The 14,939-nt window shown below is 42.3% G+C and overlaps 1 protein-coding gene across 1 annotated transcript in view; it reads left to right on the top strand.

Moving 5' to 3' along the window:
• Positions 1-1,263: 1,263 nt before the first annotated feature.
• Positions 1,264-14,939, top strand: part of pcsk2 (proprotein convertase subtilisin/kexin type 2) — a 153,955-nt gene continuing 140,279 nt past the window's right edge. Inside the window, exon 1 of the mRNA XM_085981639.1 lies at positions 1,264-1,706. Coding sequence (XP_085837765.1) covers positions 1,521-1,706 — 186 coding nt within the window. The 5' untranslated portion in view covers positions 1,264-1,520. The remainder of the gene's footprint in view (positions 1,707-14,939) is intronic.

Genomic DNA, 14,939 nt, shown 5'->3' with positions numbered 1-14,939 from the left:
GCAAGATCCTGCAAATCCATTGGCAGGATAGGCACACCAACGTCAGTGTTCTTGCTCAGGCCAACATCCCCAGCATCGAAGCTTTGACCATGCTCAATCAGCTCCGATGGACGGGGCACATTATCCACATGCCCGATACGAGACTCTCAAAACAAGCGCTCTACTCGGAGCTCCAGCACGGCACGAGAGCCCCAGGTGGGCAGAGGAAACACTTCTAGGACACCCTCAAAGCCTCCTTGAAAAAGTGTAACATCTCCATCGACACCTGGGAATCCCTGGCCCAAGACCGCACAAAGTGGAGGAGAAGCATCCGGGAAGGCGCCGAACACCTTGAGTCTCTTCGCCGGGAGCAAGCGGAAGCCAAGCGCAGGCAGCGCAAGGAGCGCACGTCAACCCAAGCACCCCACCCACCCGCCCCTTCAACCACCGTCTGCCCCACCTGTGACAGCGACTGTAGGTCCCGCATTGGACTCATCAGTCACCTGCAAACTCATTCTTAATGTAGAAGCAAGTCATCCTGGATTTATTAGAGACTATCTTCTATTGATGGCCCCTAGTTTTGGATTCCCCACAATTCGAAACATCTTCTCTCCCCCTATTGAACCCCTTTCATAATTATAAAGACCTCTATCACCTTATCTTCTCTTTTCTAGAGACAAGAGCCCCAGCCTGTTCAGTCTTTCCTGATCGTTATAACCTTTCAGTTCTGGTATCATTCTTGTAGATCATTTTTGCACCTTCTCCAGTGCTTCACAACTTATATTGTTAGAGGTTGTATTACAGAAGACATTTAACTTCATTGCCATCAGAGATATTGGAACACTTATTGGCTCTGTTGGATAGCTGTCGGGATGCTTAAAGGCAAATCAATCAATACATAAATATATAATAAAATACAATCTAAACGTTGAAAGCCACCAACAACAGTCACAGTTTTTTTTATAATCGAACCAATTGCACTGTAAACTGTGGAAGCCAGGACCTCAGAGTGTGACAGACCAGGTGCATCTTTTTCTAGTGCAATGAACTGAAACGCAGCTATCGACTAGGAAGGTGTTCAATATTATTTTACAGGGTCCATTTTAACTTCTATGTCACTCTGGTGTGAAACGATATAAATGATGTAGGTTTTGAAATGCATTCATGACAATACCCCTCCACCCCCCGCCACACACACACACACACACACCTCCTCCCCCTCGCACTGAGCTGCTGAGCATTATTCTGAATGTTTAATGGCTTTGACGCGGCTTCGACGCGATCCAGTGAGAAAGCTCGGCGATTTCTTCATGAATTATAGATCAGCAGCTGAAAATGCAGGCTCTTTTTAACCAACACATATCGAACAGCTCGGCGGTCTCCTGAACTGCATAGCTCCATACTCCACCCGGACACTCAGAAAAGCCCATTCAATGAAGTGCTGTCAGCAGTTTTGCTAACGTTTGTGTTTCTTTCTCACCCCGTTCCTCCTCCCCTCTCTTCGTCGTCCTAATAGCATCATTGCTTTTCGCGTGCAAGAGATGAAGCGAGGATTTATCAAGGATGGGGTCACGTTTTTCCTTATTTTGCTCAATGCAGTTATTTTTGCGACATCCGCGGCCCATCAGAAGCTTTATACCAACCACTTCTTGGTTGAGTTGCACGAAGGTGGAGACGATATAGCCCAGCGAGTTGCTGCGGATACCGGCTTCATTGGTGTTAGAAAGGTAGGAATTGTGCATTCTGCCAATAAAATGTGCAGAAAACCAGGGTGAATATAGACATAACTGTGCCAATTGCCGCCCGCTTCTACTTCAATTTCTCCAATGTGATTTAGTATTTAATATCTGAACATAACCCGCATTGGGCATCGTCATTATATTCTCCTCCATTGATTATTTTGTTAATTGGCACAGCGCTAGGGGAATCCTTTCTCTTTTTATATCACCGAGGCTTCTCAAGCTTAACATTAACGTTTTGTTAAAAGACTTGTTTGCGAAAACCTGGCGGTGCCCAAGTGTTGTCATTTTTGTCATCAATCGTGCCAGATTTTGTCCCATAAGGGAGCTTGTCATTGGTGAAAGTTTCAGATCAGTGCTCCTCAAACGGGTTTCCGAGGTTTCTCCATGATTAGTTCGGCATTTGAGCTAATTACCTGTAAAATATTTCCCAAATTAACCATCACTGTACAAGCTGAACATCCAGCAGTTGATGCCAGGAAGCCTCCAGTCTCCCATTAATGCTACGTACGAAAAACTGCGGGCTTGTTTGCGCTGACCTTAATTATCCATTAATTTACCAGCAAACTGACAATCGTTATTTATTCTTCCAGTTTATTGATCGATGCCGTAATGCATACATAGGCTTCGTTATTGTGGGTCACCGTCGTGTTAAATGTGAACAACTAACTGTGCTTTTCCATTTATCATAATACTATTTCATTTTGTTAAGTCTGCACTGAAATGCGTCTACATTTGCATATGCAAAGGATTAAGAAAGCGCTTTGGGGAATACATGGCGCATCTGTTTAAGAGCCTGTGGGACGGGATCTCGCGGAGTATTTAGAAACATTCTTATTTGGGTCATGGCCGGGAGATGGGTTAGTGCTTTGATCTGTTATTACAGTAACCCTCCCCCCACCCCCCGTACTGCCAATGCATCTGCTGCTGTTTTGATGTTATGAAACGGCAGTCTGGCATAAACACGCACAATATAACAGAAAAGAACGAATCCATAATGTGCGGCAGTCTAATATTGGAGCGGGCTGGCTGCATCGGGCAAAGCCGGCACCGCATCATTTCTGTTCCGGCAGCGATGAATTGTCAGGGTTCAAACATTGAATTGATCAATAATGTAAGTGTTCGGCATTCCTTGGAGCTGCAAAGGCGGACGCTAATTGTGTGTTGCGCTGACTGCAAATTCAATTCCAGATAACCATTTCTCCAAAGGTTGCCTCTATCCACTCAAGAAAACGCTGCAGGTCTGTGCTGTAAGAGGACGTAGGTAGGTGCCAGTAGAACCCGGGGGCAAGGTGCATTGTAACCAACTCTCCGGAGCCAAGAGATAATAACTGGGGAACCGCTCGCTTTCTCCGGCCGGATTGACACTGATGGACCAGTGTCGGTTTCCAATTCATTGGTGTTCTCATCTTGTATTCTCCATAGAGCTGAACCTGCGGCTACAAGACCTAGACATCCCTATATACTTTAATTAATAGGTGAATATGGAAGTATTATTAAACATGGTTTGAACCGAAACATGAAAATGAACACCCGGCACAATGTCCATATTCTGTGGTGATCAATGTTAATAAAACTAAAGGATCCCGAGCTATAGTTTGCAGGTTGGCCGGCCGCCAGTCTTTCGTTTCTTCCCCCTTTTGGGGTTGATTCTCTGACCTTCCTTCGCCTGGTATTTTCACCCCGGCGACGAAAATCAAACTGTCTGTGGAGACACAATGGGGTTTGACCAAAATCATAGTCCTCCATGACTTGGGATTTCAACTTGTGCCGGGGGTGGTTGGGGGGAATCGTACATTTAACATCAGTTTCAGGATCCGGGCGAGAATTTCATTACAATCGCGTCGCGTTTTACTAAAATTGCTGCTTTTAATAATATAACATTTATAATTGCGCTATTCCACTTAACAAAGAGACTTGTCTTCAGCCGCTCCAAAAATATTCCGTCCTTCCAAAAATATTAATACGGTATTTTTGTAGAATATTTCTTCATGAAGATTGATACCGTCGGCATCTGGTAACATAACGGAGACTCATGTTTTATCATGTTTGAGTTCTCACCAGTCCGTGTTTCCCATTTACTTTAAAGACATTTTCAAGTGACCGGTCTATTCAGCTTCCTGTGAAAATGCGATAGATTTTTATATTATTAAAATATTAAATTCTGCTTCTTTTTGTGCACGTTTTATTTTAGGCTCCTTTACATTTTTACTTTTTTTTTTAAAGAAAGTGGGGGAACGACATCGCCCAAAGGGCAAAGAGCTGAGAGCTCAGTGCTCTGGCAAACACCTTCTGTCATTTGTGGCTATTGATATGCCAGTTTACTTATTCAGATGTTATAAGACTGAAAAACATCTTCGCTTCGCTGATATCTTTACCCAGAGAGAGGTGAGAATGTGGAATTCGGTACTACATGGAGTGATTGAGGTAAATAGCACAGATGCATTTAAGGGGAAGCTAGATAAACACACGAGGGAGAAAGGTATAGAAGGATATGCTGATAGGGTGAGATGAAGAGGAGTGGGAGGAGGCTCCTGTGGAGCATAAACACCAGCACAAACCAGTTGGGCCGAATGGAGTATGCCTGTGTTGTATATTCTATTTAATTCTATGTAACTCAATCTAGCCTAAATTTTCTCTAGAAAAGAGAAGACTGAGGAGTGACCTGATCGAGGTCTTCAATATTATGAGAGGGTTTGAGAGGGTAGATGCAGAGAAGATGCTTCCACTTGTGATGCTTGCAGTTGGGCCGAATGGCCTGTTTCTGTGCTGTAAATTCTATATAATGCTATGATATCCTCACTTCAGGTCGCTCACATTATCACATCCCTACTTTATTCTTAATGTGAATTATAGACTGATGTTTCTTGGGCAGATCCTGAGGTTGATTAAACATCAGGAGAAACCTTTTTTTTAAAGTAGTGACTCCTAAAGTCAATAAGACGCTGTTTTCTGTCGGGGAAGTTTCTAATCAGATCGAAAATGAGTTGGCTTTTTTCTCTAAAATTAAAATGACACTGTGACTCCCAAAATGTGATCCAGATGTCTCAAATGTTATATGGAATATTGCCGAATCACCGGTGGCATTGCTCAGGATACATTGAATGATATGCTGTTTTCTAAGCACAGGAATATTTTATCATGTAATATATTATTCTGCCAAATTTTACATAGGATATACGGCACAGAAACAGGCCATTTGGCCCAACCAGTCCATGCCAGCGTTTATGCTCCACTCAACCTCCTCCCATCTTTCCTCATCTAAATCTATCAACGTAGCCCTCTATTCCCTTCTCCCTCATCTGCTTGTCTAACCTCCCCTTAAATGCATCTATACTTTTCACTTCAACCACTCCCTGTGGTAGCGAGTTCCACATTCTCTCCACTCTTTGGGTAAAGTAGTTTCTTCTGAATTCCCTATTTGATTTCTTGGTGACTATCTTATATTGATGGCCTCGAGTTATGCTCTTCCCCACAAGTGGAAACATTCTGTATCCACTTTAGCTGTGCTTCTCTAAGGCCACACAGTTTAATTGTTAAGTTAACACAGGCCCAGGTAAATCAAGATTGAATTGTTGTTTAACAGATTAATTTTGCAAATTGGAGTGTGCTGGTCAGTTTCATGCTGCAGATCAGAGGCATCCAGCACTTTGAGAATATTGAGCATCTGTAACAAAAGTGGCACCTGCATGTGCCATTATTTATTTGACAGTACAGTACATGAATACAGGTTCTTGCAATACAAAAGCATAGGTTAGATTTAGTAAATATGCTTCATAGTCACAACATGCCTGATGGCATCAGTGTGAGTCACTTTTTCACAAGATTGCACACAGTTTTAAGATAAAAACATCAAAAGCATTTACCTGTAACTAGAAAATAATACTATGCCAAAAATAAGCACTTCAATAGATATTGCGCATATATGAAAAGGTCCTCCAAGTTAACAATTGAATGAACAAACCCAAAATGCCATTTATTCAATGGGATTGCTTTTATATGACTGCAGTACTCTTTTGTAACTCCATACATATATAAAGTTGTTTTTTTATCAATGAATTGTAGTTTTTTTTTAAAAAAACGACAGCATTGCTATAACACTACTTGCATGATATTGTATGCTTTTCAGGTCTGAAATCCACTATACTACCCCATCACCTTCTTGTGAGCTTTAGTCCTCAGTAGCTGCAACACAATGCCTCAAAAACAGCAGCCAGGTACTGGTAAACAACTCCTGCCAGCTTTAGTAAGAACAATAAATACCACCTCTTATACAGAATAAAATCTAAATACAAATGAGTAAACTTTGAACTTTGTTTAAATGAGATGCATTCATTTTATTGGGAGTCTTGGATTAAAAGAGAGGTGTAGAAAGCATGCATATAGAATAAATATAGCTGGCAGTGAGATGCAAATAAATAACTGGAATGAACAGTTGTGATGGCGAAAGCGGTCTAAGCTTTGTTCTCACATTTTATAACACTATCAGAACCTTTTCAATACAATTACTGCCTTGCACCTCACTGCCAGCCTATTCTAGGTGTATATTTTGTACATATCTTGATTTAATTCAAGACTTTCAACTTAGTAAGTTATATATATTGCATGCATGCTTTCCTAAACAGAGTTCCAATCTTGGCAGTGATAAAGTAATTTGTTTTGTAGAACTCTGAAAAGGGCTAGAGATTAAATGAAGGCAGGCTCGTGAATAAGCACAAATGTCAATTGCCATTAGAGGGAGTTTTAATTACAGTCAACTGAGAAAATATACATAGCGGTATGTTTTTTTCCAATAAGGTAATCAGATTTTTGATTTGTTTTTCAGAATTATATGCAAGCTGTCACTTGTCCTTAGTCCTTTGAGTTTATTTCAATCATTAAATCATGTTATGGTTACATAAATATCATTTATTGTATAAAATGTAGAAGAAATAGTCGAAAGATAGCTTTATGTGGGCATCAGAAAGTCACGTTCTAGCAGAGTAACTATGGCACAGTGGTCTCAGAAATCTGTGGAAGCTACTTTTGGATGAAGAAATCCAGTTGCACAAAAGTAGACCAGTCCCTAAATATTGTGCTGAAAGGATTGTTTTGCTTTAAAATATTGCTCAAAGCATGAGCTTGGTTACACACTTGATCAGAATCCATTTGAAGAGTACATTTTCATAGTTGCTCTATGGGGTATATTTTGTGACTGGAGCAGTTCCCGGACGCTTGTACTAAATCTCTCGCTGTATGTTTCTAATGCAGACACTAACCCGTTTTACAAAATCTTCCAAAAAAATGCAATGTTAAAAGCTGTGGGGTGTATTTTCCGCCCAGCGCTGTTCCTATTATTTTCAATAGACATTATTTAAATGCATCTCATTTTATTGAAAGAGTCGGTGTTTCCTTTTCCAGTCACAAGATTATGATTCGAAGAAACCTGCCAAACAGACACAACATCAGGGAATGCTAGAAACACACAGCAGACCAGGCAGCATCTGTGGAGGGAACAGGCAAGTTCATGCTTCAGGTAGGACCGTTTGTCCAAACGCAAAGGGTCCCACCCAAAACGTCAATGTATCTGTTCTCTCTACAGATGCTGCCTGACCTGCCGGGTGTTTCTTGCAATCTCTGTTTTTGTTTCAGACTTCCAGCATCTGCAGTATTTTGAAAAAGCAATTATACATAACTGTAATAGAACATGTTTTATCTGGTATCCTGGGGCGATGTTAAGTCATTCCACAAACGATAGTTTTATTTCTGGATGTGTTAAGAAAGAACTGGAATCATCTGAATTGCTCCATAATTGTAAATGTTACAAACAGGATTTATAATTGTTACTGCTTATATTCTCAAAGCTATACCATAATCTGCAGAGTATGCAAAGTATGTTGAATAATATGCACCATCTGCCTACGACAATTATCATTTCTTCCATTGAGTTGCTTTTGAGTATTTTCTGAAACTACAACTAAACATAAAATAATGGATCCAACAGAAAGCAGAAAACATTTGAATAGAGTAATTATGCACTGATATTTAACAACATTTTCAGTGCAATTCAGTATTTTACAAAATCAAGAGTAGACATAATCTGCATAGGAACAGGATTAAGCCATTCAGCCCCTCAAGCCTGTTCTGCCATTCAGTCAGATTATGGCTGATCTGTACCTCAACTCCACCTACCTGTACCAGCCTTCGCTCCATATCCCTTGATACCTTTATCCAACAAAAATCTATCGATCACAATCTCCAAAATTTCAATTGATCCAGCATCCACAGCCTTTTGGGTTCCAGATTTACACGACCATTTGAGCAAAAAAGTGCTTTCTGATTTCACTCTTAAATGACCTTGTTTTAATTTTAAGATTGTGCCCCTTGTTCTGGATTCTTCCATCAGAGGAAATTATTTCTCTGTAATCTATCCTGTCGAATCCCTTTATCATTTTAAAGACCTCAATTAGATCACCCCTCAACCTTCTAAACTCAAGGGAATACAACAATATTCATAATTTAACCCTTTAAGTCCTAGTACCATTCTGGCAAATTTGAGCCAAACATATCTTTCCTGAGGTGCGGTGCCCAAAACTGAACGTAATACTCCGGATGGGGTCTGAGCAAGGCTCTGTTGAACTAAAGCATCACTTCCTCACTTTGGAATTCCAACTCCTTTGAGATAAATATTCCATTAGCCTTTTAATTTTTTTGTACCTATGCACTAGCTTTTAGTGATCTCTGTATATGAACACTTTAATCTCTTGGCACCTCCATAGCATCTAATCTCTCACCATTAAGAAAATATTTCTTTTATTACTTGCATCCTCACACTTCCCCATATATAACGCCACCTGCTATAGTATTATCCATTCACTTAATATATCTATCTACCTTTGTAACTTCCTGCTCTAATCTACACAACTTACTGTGCCTCTTAACTTGTGCTGCCTGCAAACTTGGATATACAACACTCTATTACTTCATCCAAGTCATTGATATGCATGGTGAAAAGCTGAATACCCAGTACAGATCCCTGGGGAACACCGCTTGTCACATCTCGACAATCAGAGAACATTCCCTTTATCTCTGCTCTCTGTCTGCTGCATCCCCCCAATCCATGTCACAAGGTTACCTCCAATTCAGTGGCCTCTCATTTTTGCCAATAATCTCTTGTGTGGAACATTATCAAATGCCTTCTGGAAGTTCATATAGACAACATCTATACACACTCCCATATCCATCATGATAGTGACCTCCTCAAAAAAATCAACCAGATTAGTCAGACATAACCCACCCTTCACAAATCCATGCTGACTTTCTTTGATCAGCTCATACTTGTCCAAGTGCTCAGTCAGTTTGTCTCTGATGATAGATTCCAGTAACTTCCCCACAATTGATGTTAAGCTGGCAGGTCTTTAGTTACCTGGTTTCTCCCTCCCTCCCTTCGTAAATAATGGAGTGATATTTGCCATTCTTGAATCCAAAGGCACAATTTCTGAATCTAGCGATTTTTGGAAAATTATGACTAATGCATCTGCAATATCCTCACCAATTCTTTTAATGCCCTGGTGTGGAAACCATCAGGTCCTGGATATTTATCGATCCTAAGTCCCATTATATTCTCCATTACCATTTAAAAAAAACTTATATTAAATCCTCCAAGACCCTCCACTTAACCTTTTAGGCTTTCTTGTACCGCTAGTATTTTTCCCTCTTCCTCCATTGTAAAAAAGGGAAACAAAGTATTTATTTTAAGTCTGCCATTTGCTTATTACCCATCATAGCCTTGTCTTTAATGGGCCCATAGTACCCTTCACTACTCTCTTTCTCATAGTATATTTCTAAAAATTTCTGCTGTTAGCTTTGATACCCCTTGCAAGTTTTTTTCATATACCCTTTTTCCACCTCTTATTAATTTCTTTGTGTTCCTTTGTTGCTTTTTATAACTCTCCCAGTTTGCTGGAATTTCCACTCTTCCTTGCATTTGTGTAAGCCTTTTTTTCAGCTTGATACTGTCCCTTACCTCATTTGTTGACCATGGTTGGTTTAACTAAACATGTGGAGCCTTTGCCTTTTAGCGATATGTACTGCTATTATATCGTACCAAATACTCCTTTGAGTACTTTCCACTATTTGTCTGTAGAGTTATCCATTAACAGTTCAGGCCAGATTACTGTGGTTAATTCATTTCTCATCCCTTCAAAGATTGCCTTACTTAAATTTGAAACTTTGATTTGTGACTCTCCTTCTCAAAGCTAATATCAAATTCAATCATGTTATGGTCACTACTTGCAATATGTTCCCTTACCCTCAGATTGCTAACTAATTCTGTCTCATTAATTATCCAGGAGGGGAGAGGTGATCGGGTTGGGGGCCTGGTGAGGCTGGGTAGGTTGTGGAGTTGTTTTGAGGAGCCCCTGCTCCTTGCAACTATTTGGCCTTTATCTGAGCGGCCTCCAGCGGTCCCTTTAAGATCCGTTGGTTAGGCTGCAAAAGACCCAGAGATGCCAGATAGAGCATGGCCTGACTAGGGCAAATACATTTAGGAGCCTGGGTCTGAAACAAGCACAGAAGCCTAATTTTAATATTGAAATAAATAAAATCAGCATGTAAATTATTGTAACAAAAAGCAAACAACTGCAGATGCTGGAAATCTGAAATAAAAAACAGAAAATGCTCAACAGGTCAGGCAGCATCTGTGGAGATAGAAACAGAGCTAACATTTCAGGTTGATGATCTTCTATCAGAGCTGGAAGAAGTTAGAGGTTTTAAGCAAGTGCAGAGGCAGGGAAAGGGGGAGTGGAGGAAAGAACAAAAGGGAAAGTCTGTGATAGGGTGGAGGGCAGGAGAGATCTTGGGGGAGAAATTCGGTATCGCCACGTTTGGGGCGCAATTATCGGCCGGGCGCAAACTTAGCGCCTGGCGCTAATTATCACCTCCGACTGCAAACTTGGCTTCTATTGCCCCTGGAGGTGATTGGAGCGCTAAATCAGGCACTACACACCTCTCTTAAGGTGCTAACGCTGAGGAGCGAGGCGCTAACTCAGAGTGCTGGCGAAGCTCATGTGATGTTAGTCAGCAATGGAACACAGACACACTGGCGCCAGACAGTTCTTAAAGGGGAGGTTCGATCTTGCTCTCCATCCACACCCTGCTCATTGTAACCTTGAATCTCGGCCTGGAGAGACCTGTACATCAATTCTGCTGGAAAGAACAATGGCGAGGCCCAGGGAAAGAGCTCAGAGTGCAGCTCCCACAGTCTCTTTTTAAATCAATACAAGGAAGGTCAAATCAAAATGAACCTGCGAAGTGCTGCTCAGTACCCTAAACTCCTTCACACAGCATTGAATCTCTCCAGAAGTCTCTCTCTCTCTCAGAATGCGTGGTGCAAAAATGTCAGCGCCAAAAAAAGTCAGGAAGCGGCCGCCTTTAAATAGCGCTTAATAGTCCCTTCCCGACTGCAAAATGTTCCCCATAACCTGTCGTTGCTAGCAGCAGGCGGTAAGGCAGGGGGTCGCCACTCAATATCCGGTCCGGGGCGCTACCGGGGCATTGCACGCTCGACTGACGTCACGATCTGAGGGCACAGGAGATCATGGCGGTAGTGTTTAGCGCTACCACAAAATGTCTGGTCAATTTCGTGAGCGGTGCAAACATCACCACGCCCGGGCGCTAGTTGCTTTGCGCCCCATTAACGCCCTCTGGGCGCTAATGGGAGGCGCAAAGCAACCGCATTTTTCCCCCTAAATGACAAAAGGGTTGATGGTGCAAGGCAAAAGGAGGTGGTAATGGGACAAGTAAAGACACAAAAGATGAGTCCAGAGGAGCTGCAAATGGCAACAGCAGAACCATTACCAGCACCTGCTGTCCGAAAAAAATGGGACCAGTGGTTATGATCTGAAATTAGTGAAATCAATGTTGAGTCCGGAAGGTTGCAAAGTGCCTAATCAAAGGATGAGGTGCTGTTCTTTAAGCTTCCATTGAGCTTCATTAGAACAGTGTAGGAGGCCGAGGACAGAGGTCAGAGTGGGAGTGGGACGCAGAATAAAAATGGCAAGCAACCGAGATCTCAGGGTCACGCTTGCAGACTGAACGGAGGCTGATATTGAATGCAAAAAATGGAAACGTCACCAGTAGGATGTTCCCCCTCTAGTTATACCATAAGTGAGAATGATCCTATGCACCCCTGTCTTTGAGTGATGAGCTTTCTTCCCCATTTGGGATGTTATTTCTGAATGTGAAAATACTGTACAAGCTGTCTGTCAGCAGGCTGCCTCTCACTAGCAGTTTTATAGTTTAAAAGGAAGGATGTATAAGTAAAAAGCAAAATATTGCAGATGCTGGAAATCTGAAACAAAAAGACAATGTGAAAAGACACAGCAGGTCACATAACAATTGTTGGGAGAACAGACGAGTTTATCTTTTGGGTGTGGAAACCGTCTTCAAAACTGAAAATTGAGAAGTGGACAGGCATAGTAATGCAGTCTGAAAAAGGGGTGGTTGAGGGTTGGAAGTTTATATGTAAGCTACTAAGATAAGCCCAGAGAGGAATCAAAAATGGAATGATATTAATTAGCCAAGTAATGAACAGAACTATTAAGATATTAAAGAGACAAATGATGTGTAAATAGCTGAGTAAGTGGCAGGCCTTGGGAAATAAGAACAGGAGGAGGCCATTCAGCCCCTAGAGCCTGTTCTGTCATTCAATGAGATCATGGTTGATCTGTATCTTAACTCCATCTACCCACCTTGGTTCCATAACCCTTAATACCCTTGCCTAACAAAAATTTATCAATCTCAGTTTTGAAATTTTCAGTTGACACACCCCCAGGCTCAACTAGCTTTTTGGTAGAGAGACTATCAGATTTCCACTACTCTTTGTGTGAGAAAATGGGAGAGATGGGATATAGGTAAAACCTTGGTGTCAGAAGTGGAATTAAAACAGGTTTGGAAATGAGGAAATAACAACAGAAACGCTGGAAAAACTCAGCAGGCCAGGCAACATCCGTGGAGAGAAACAGAGTTAACGTTTCAGGTCGAAGACCCTTCGTCAGAACTGAGAAAAAAGCAGGAAATGAAACGGATGAAAAAGCAAGTTTGGGGGCTGGGAAATGGGGAGGAGATGAAAGAACAAAAGGGAAGGTCTGTAGGGGGTGAAGAGGCATTAAGAGATATTCAAGGTGAGACGAGATGGTAATAGGACAGGTAAAGAAACAAAGGATGGCTCTAGATGAAGTGTGAAATATGCTGGCAGAATGAAAGATAGCTGCCATGTGCCGCATCTGCTCCGACAATGCCACCTTCCATACCAGTGCTTCCTGTCTTCCTTTTTCCTCAACCGAGGATTCCCCTCTACCATGGTTGACACGACCCTCGACCGTGTCCGTTCTATCTCCCGCACTTCTGCCCTCACCCCTGCCCCTCCCTCCCGGAATCACGATAGGGTTCCCCTTGTCCTCACCTTTCACCCCACCAGCCTCCACATTCAACGGATCATCCTCTGCCATTTCCACCACCTCCAACGTGATCCCACCACCAAACGCATCTTCCCCTCCCCTCCCCTGTCAGCACTCCATAGGGACCGCTCCCTCCGAGACACCCTAGTCCACTCCTCTATCACCCCCAGCACCCCTTCCCCTTTGCCCAGCACCTTCCCGTGGAAGCGCAGGAGATGCAACACCAGCCCTTCTACCTTCCCCCTTCCCACTGTCCAGGGCCCCAAACACCCCTTCCAGGTGAAACAGCGACTTACTTGTACTTCTTGCAATCTAGTATACTGTATTCGCTGCTCATGATGTGGTCTCCTCTACACTGGGGAGACCAAACGCAGATTGGGTGACCGCTTTGCGGAACACCTCCGTTCAGTCCGTAAGGGTGACCTCGAGCTTCCGGTCGCCTGTCATTTAAATTCACCGCTCCATTCCCACTCAGACCTCACCGTCCTCGGCCTCTTACACTGTTCAACGGAAGCTCAGCGTAAGCTCGAGGAACAGCACCTCATCTTCCGATTAGGCACTTTACAGCCTTCCAGACTCAATATCAAGTTCAACAATTTCAGATCATAACCTCGGCCCCTATCATATTTTTATATATTTTTTATCCACACTTTTAGGTTGTGCCTTTTCCCTTTTTTTTCTCTCCCACATGGCAGCTATCTTTCATTCTGCCAGCGCATTTCACACTTCATCTAGAACCATCCTTTGTTTCTTTACCTGTCCTATTACCATCTCGTCTCGCCTTGAATATCTCTTAATGTCTCTTCGCCTCTCACAGAACTTCCCTTTTGTTCTTTCATCCCCTCCCCCATTTCCCAGCCCCCAAACTTGCTTTTTAATCTGTTTCATTTCCTGCTTTATTCTCAGTTCTGATGAAGGGTCTTCGACCTGAAACATTAACTCTGTTTCTCTCCATGGATGTTGCCTGGCCTGCTGAGTTTTTCCAGCGTTTTCTGTTGTTATTTTGGATTTCCAGCATCCGCAGTATTTTGCTATCGTATTTGGAAATGAGGATATGGCTAAGTCTGGAGTTACTGAAGTCAGTGTTCAGATCAGAGGGCTTGCAAGGTGTCTAGGAGAAAGATGAGGATTGTTCTTGACGCTTGCGTTGAGCTTCATTAGAACAGTGTACAAGGCCAATGGAAAGAGAGGTCAGAGTGGGAATGGGAGGGGAGGTTAAGGTAGCGAGGCACACGTAGCTTAGAGTTATACTTATGGACAGAGGAAGGCAAAGTAGTCACCTAATCTGCATTTGCTTTCCTTCATGTAGAGGAGACCATACCATGAGTAGTGACGACAGTATACTAGATTAGAGAAAGCACACGTAAATTGTTGTCTAACATGGAAGGAGTGTTTGGGGCCCTGGATGGTGGTGTGGAGGAGATAATTGTTATTGGCCTCATACACCTGACCTCCAAGCATACCATCTTTTCCCTCTCTCCCATTTAATGATATATCTGTCCATCTCTTTTTCAGTTTTGGCAAAGGGCCCATATTTGAAAAGGTAACCTGTCTGTTCTCTTCACAGATGCTGACTGATCTGTGTGTTTCCAGCATTTTCTGGTTTTGTTTCATAAAGGTATACACATTGATGTCTGCACGAGGGTGCACATTGTTGAATATGTATTTTGCATTTGCTTTATTTATTCAGGTGTAGGAGTTGGTAGTAATTTCCTACTCCACTCAGTCCTCAGAACTGTCTCAGTTAATGCTTTGAAATTAGCATTTTAAAATAAGTTATGGT

Source organism: Somniosus microcephalus, chromosome 3 (genome assembly GCF_052327205.1).
Source record: "Somniosus microcephalus isolate GS21.2 chromosome 3, FLI_Smic_1.0, whole genome shotgun sequence".
NCBI classification, from domain to species: domain Eukaryota; kingdom Metazoa; phylum Chordata; class Chondrichthyes; order Squaliformes; family Somniosidae; genus Somniosus; species Somniosus microcephalus.
Note: the sequence above shows the minus strand (reverse complement) of the source record. Positions and strands in the feature narration are given on the sequence as shown.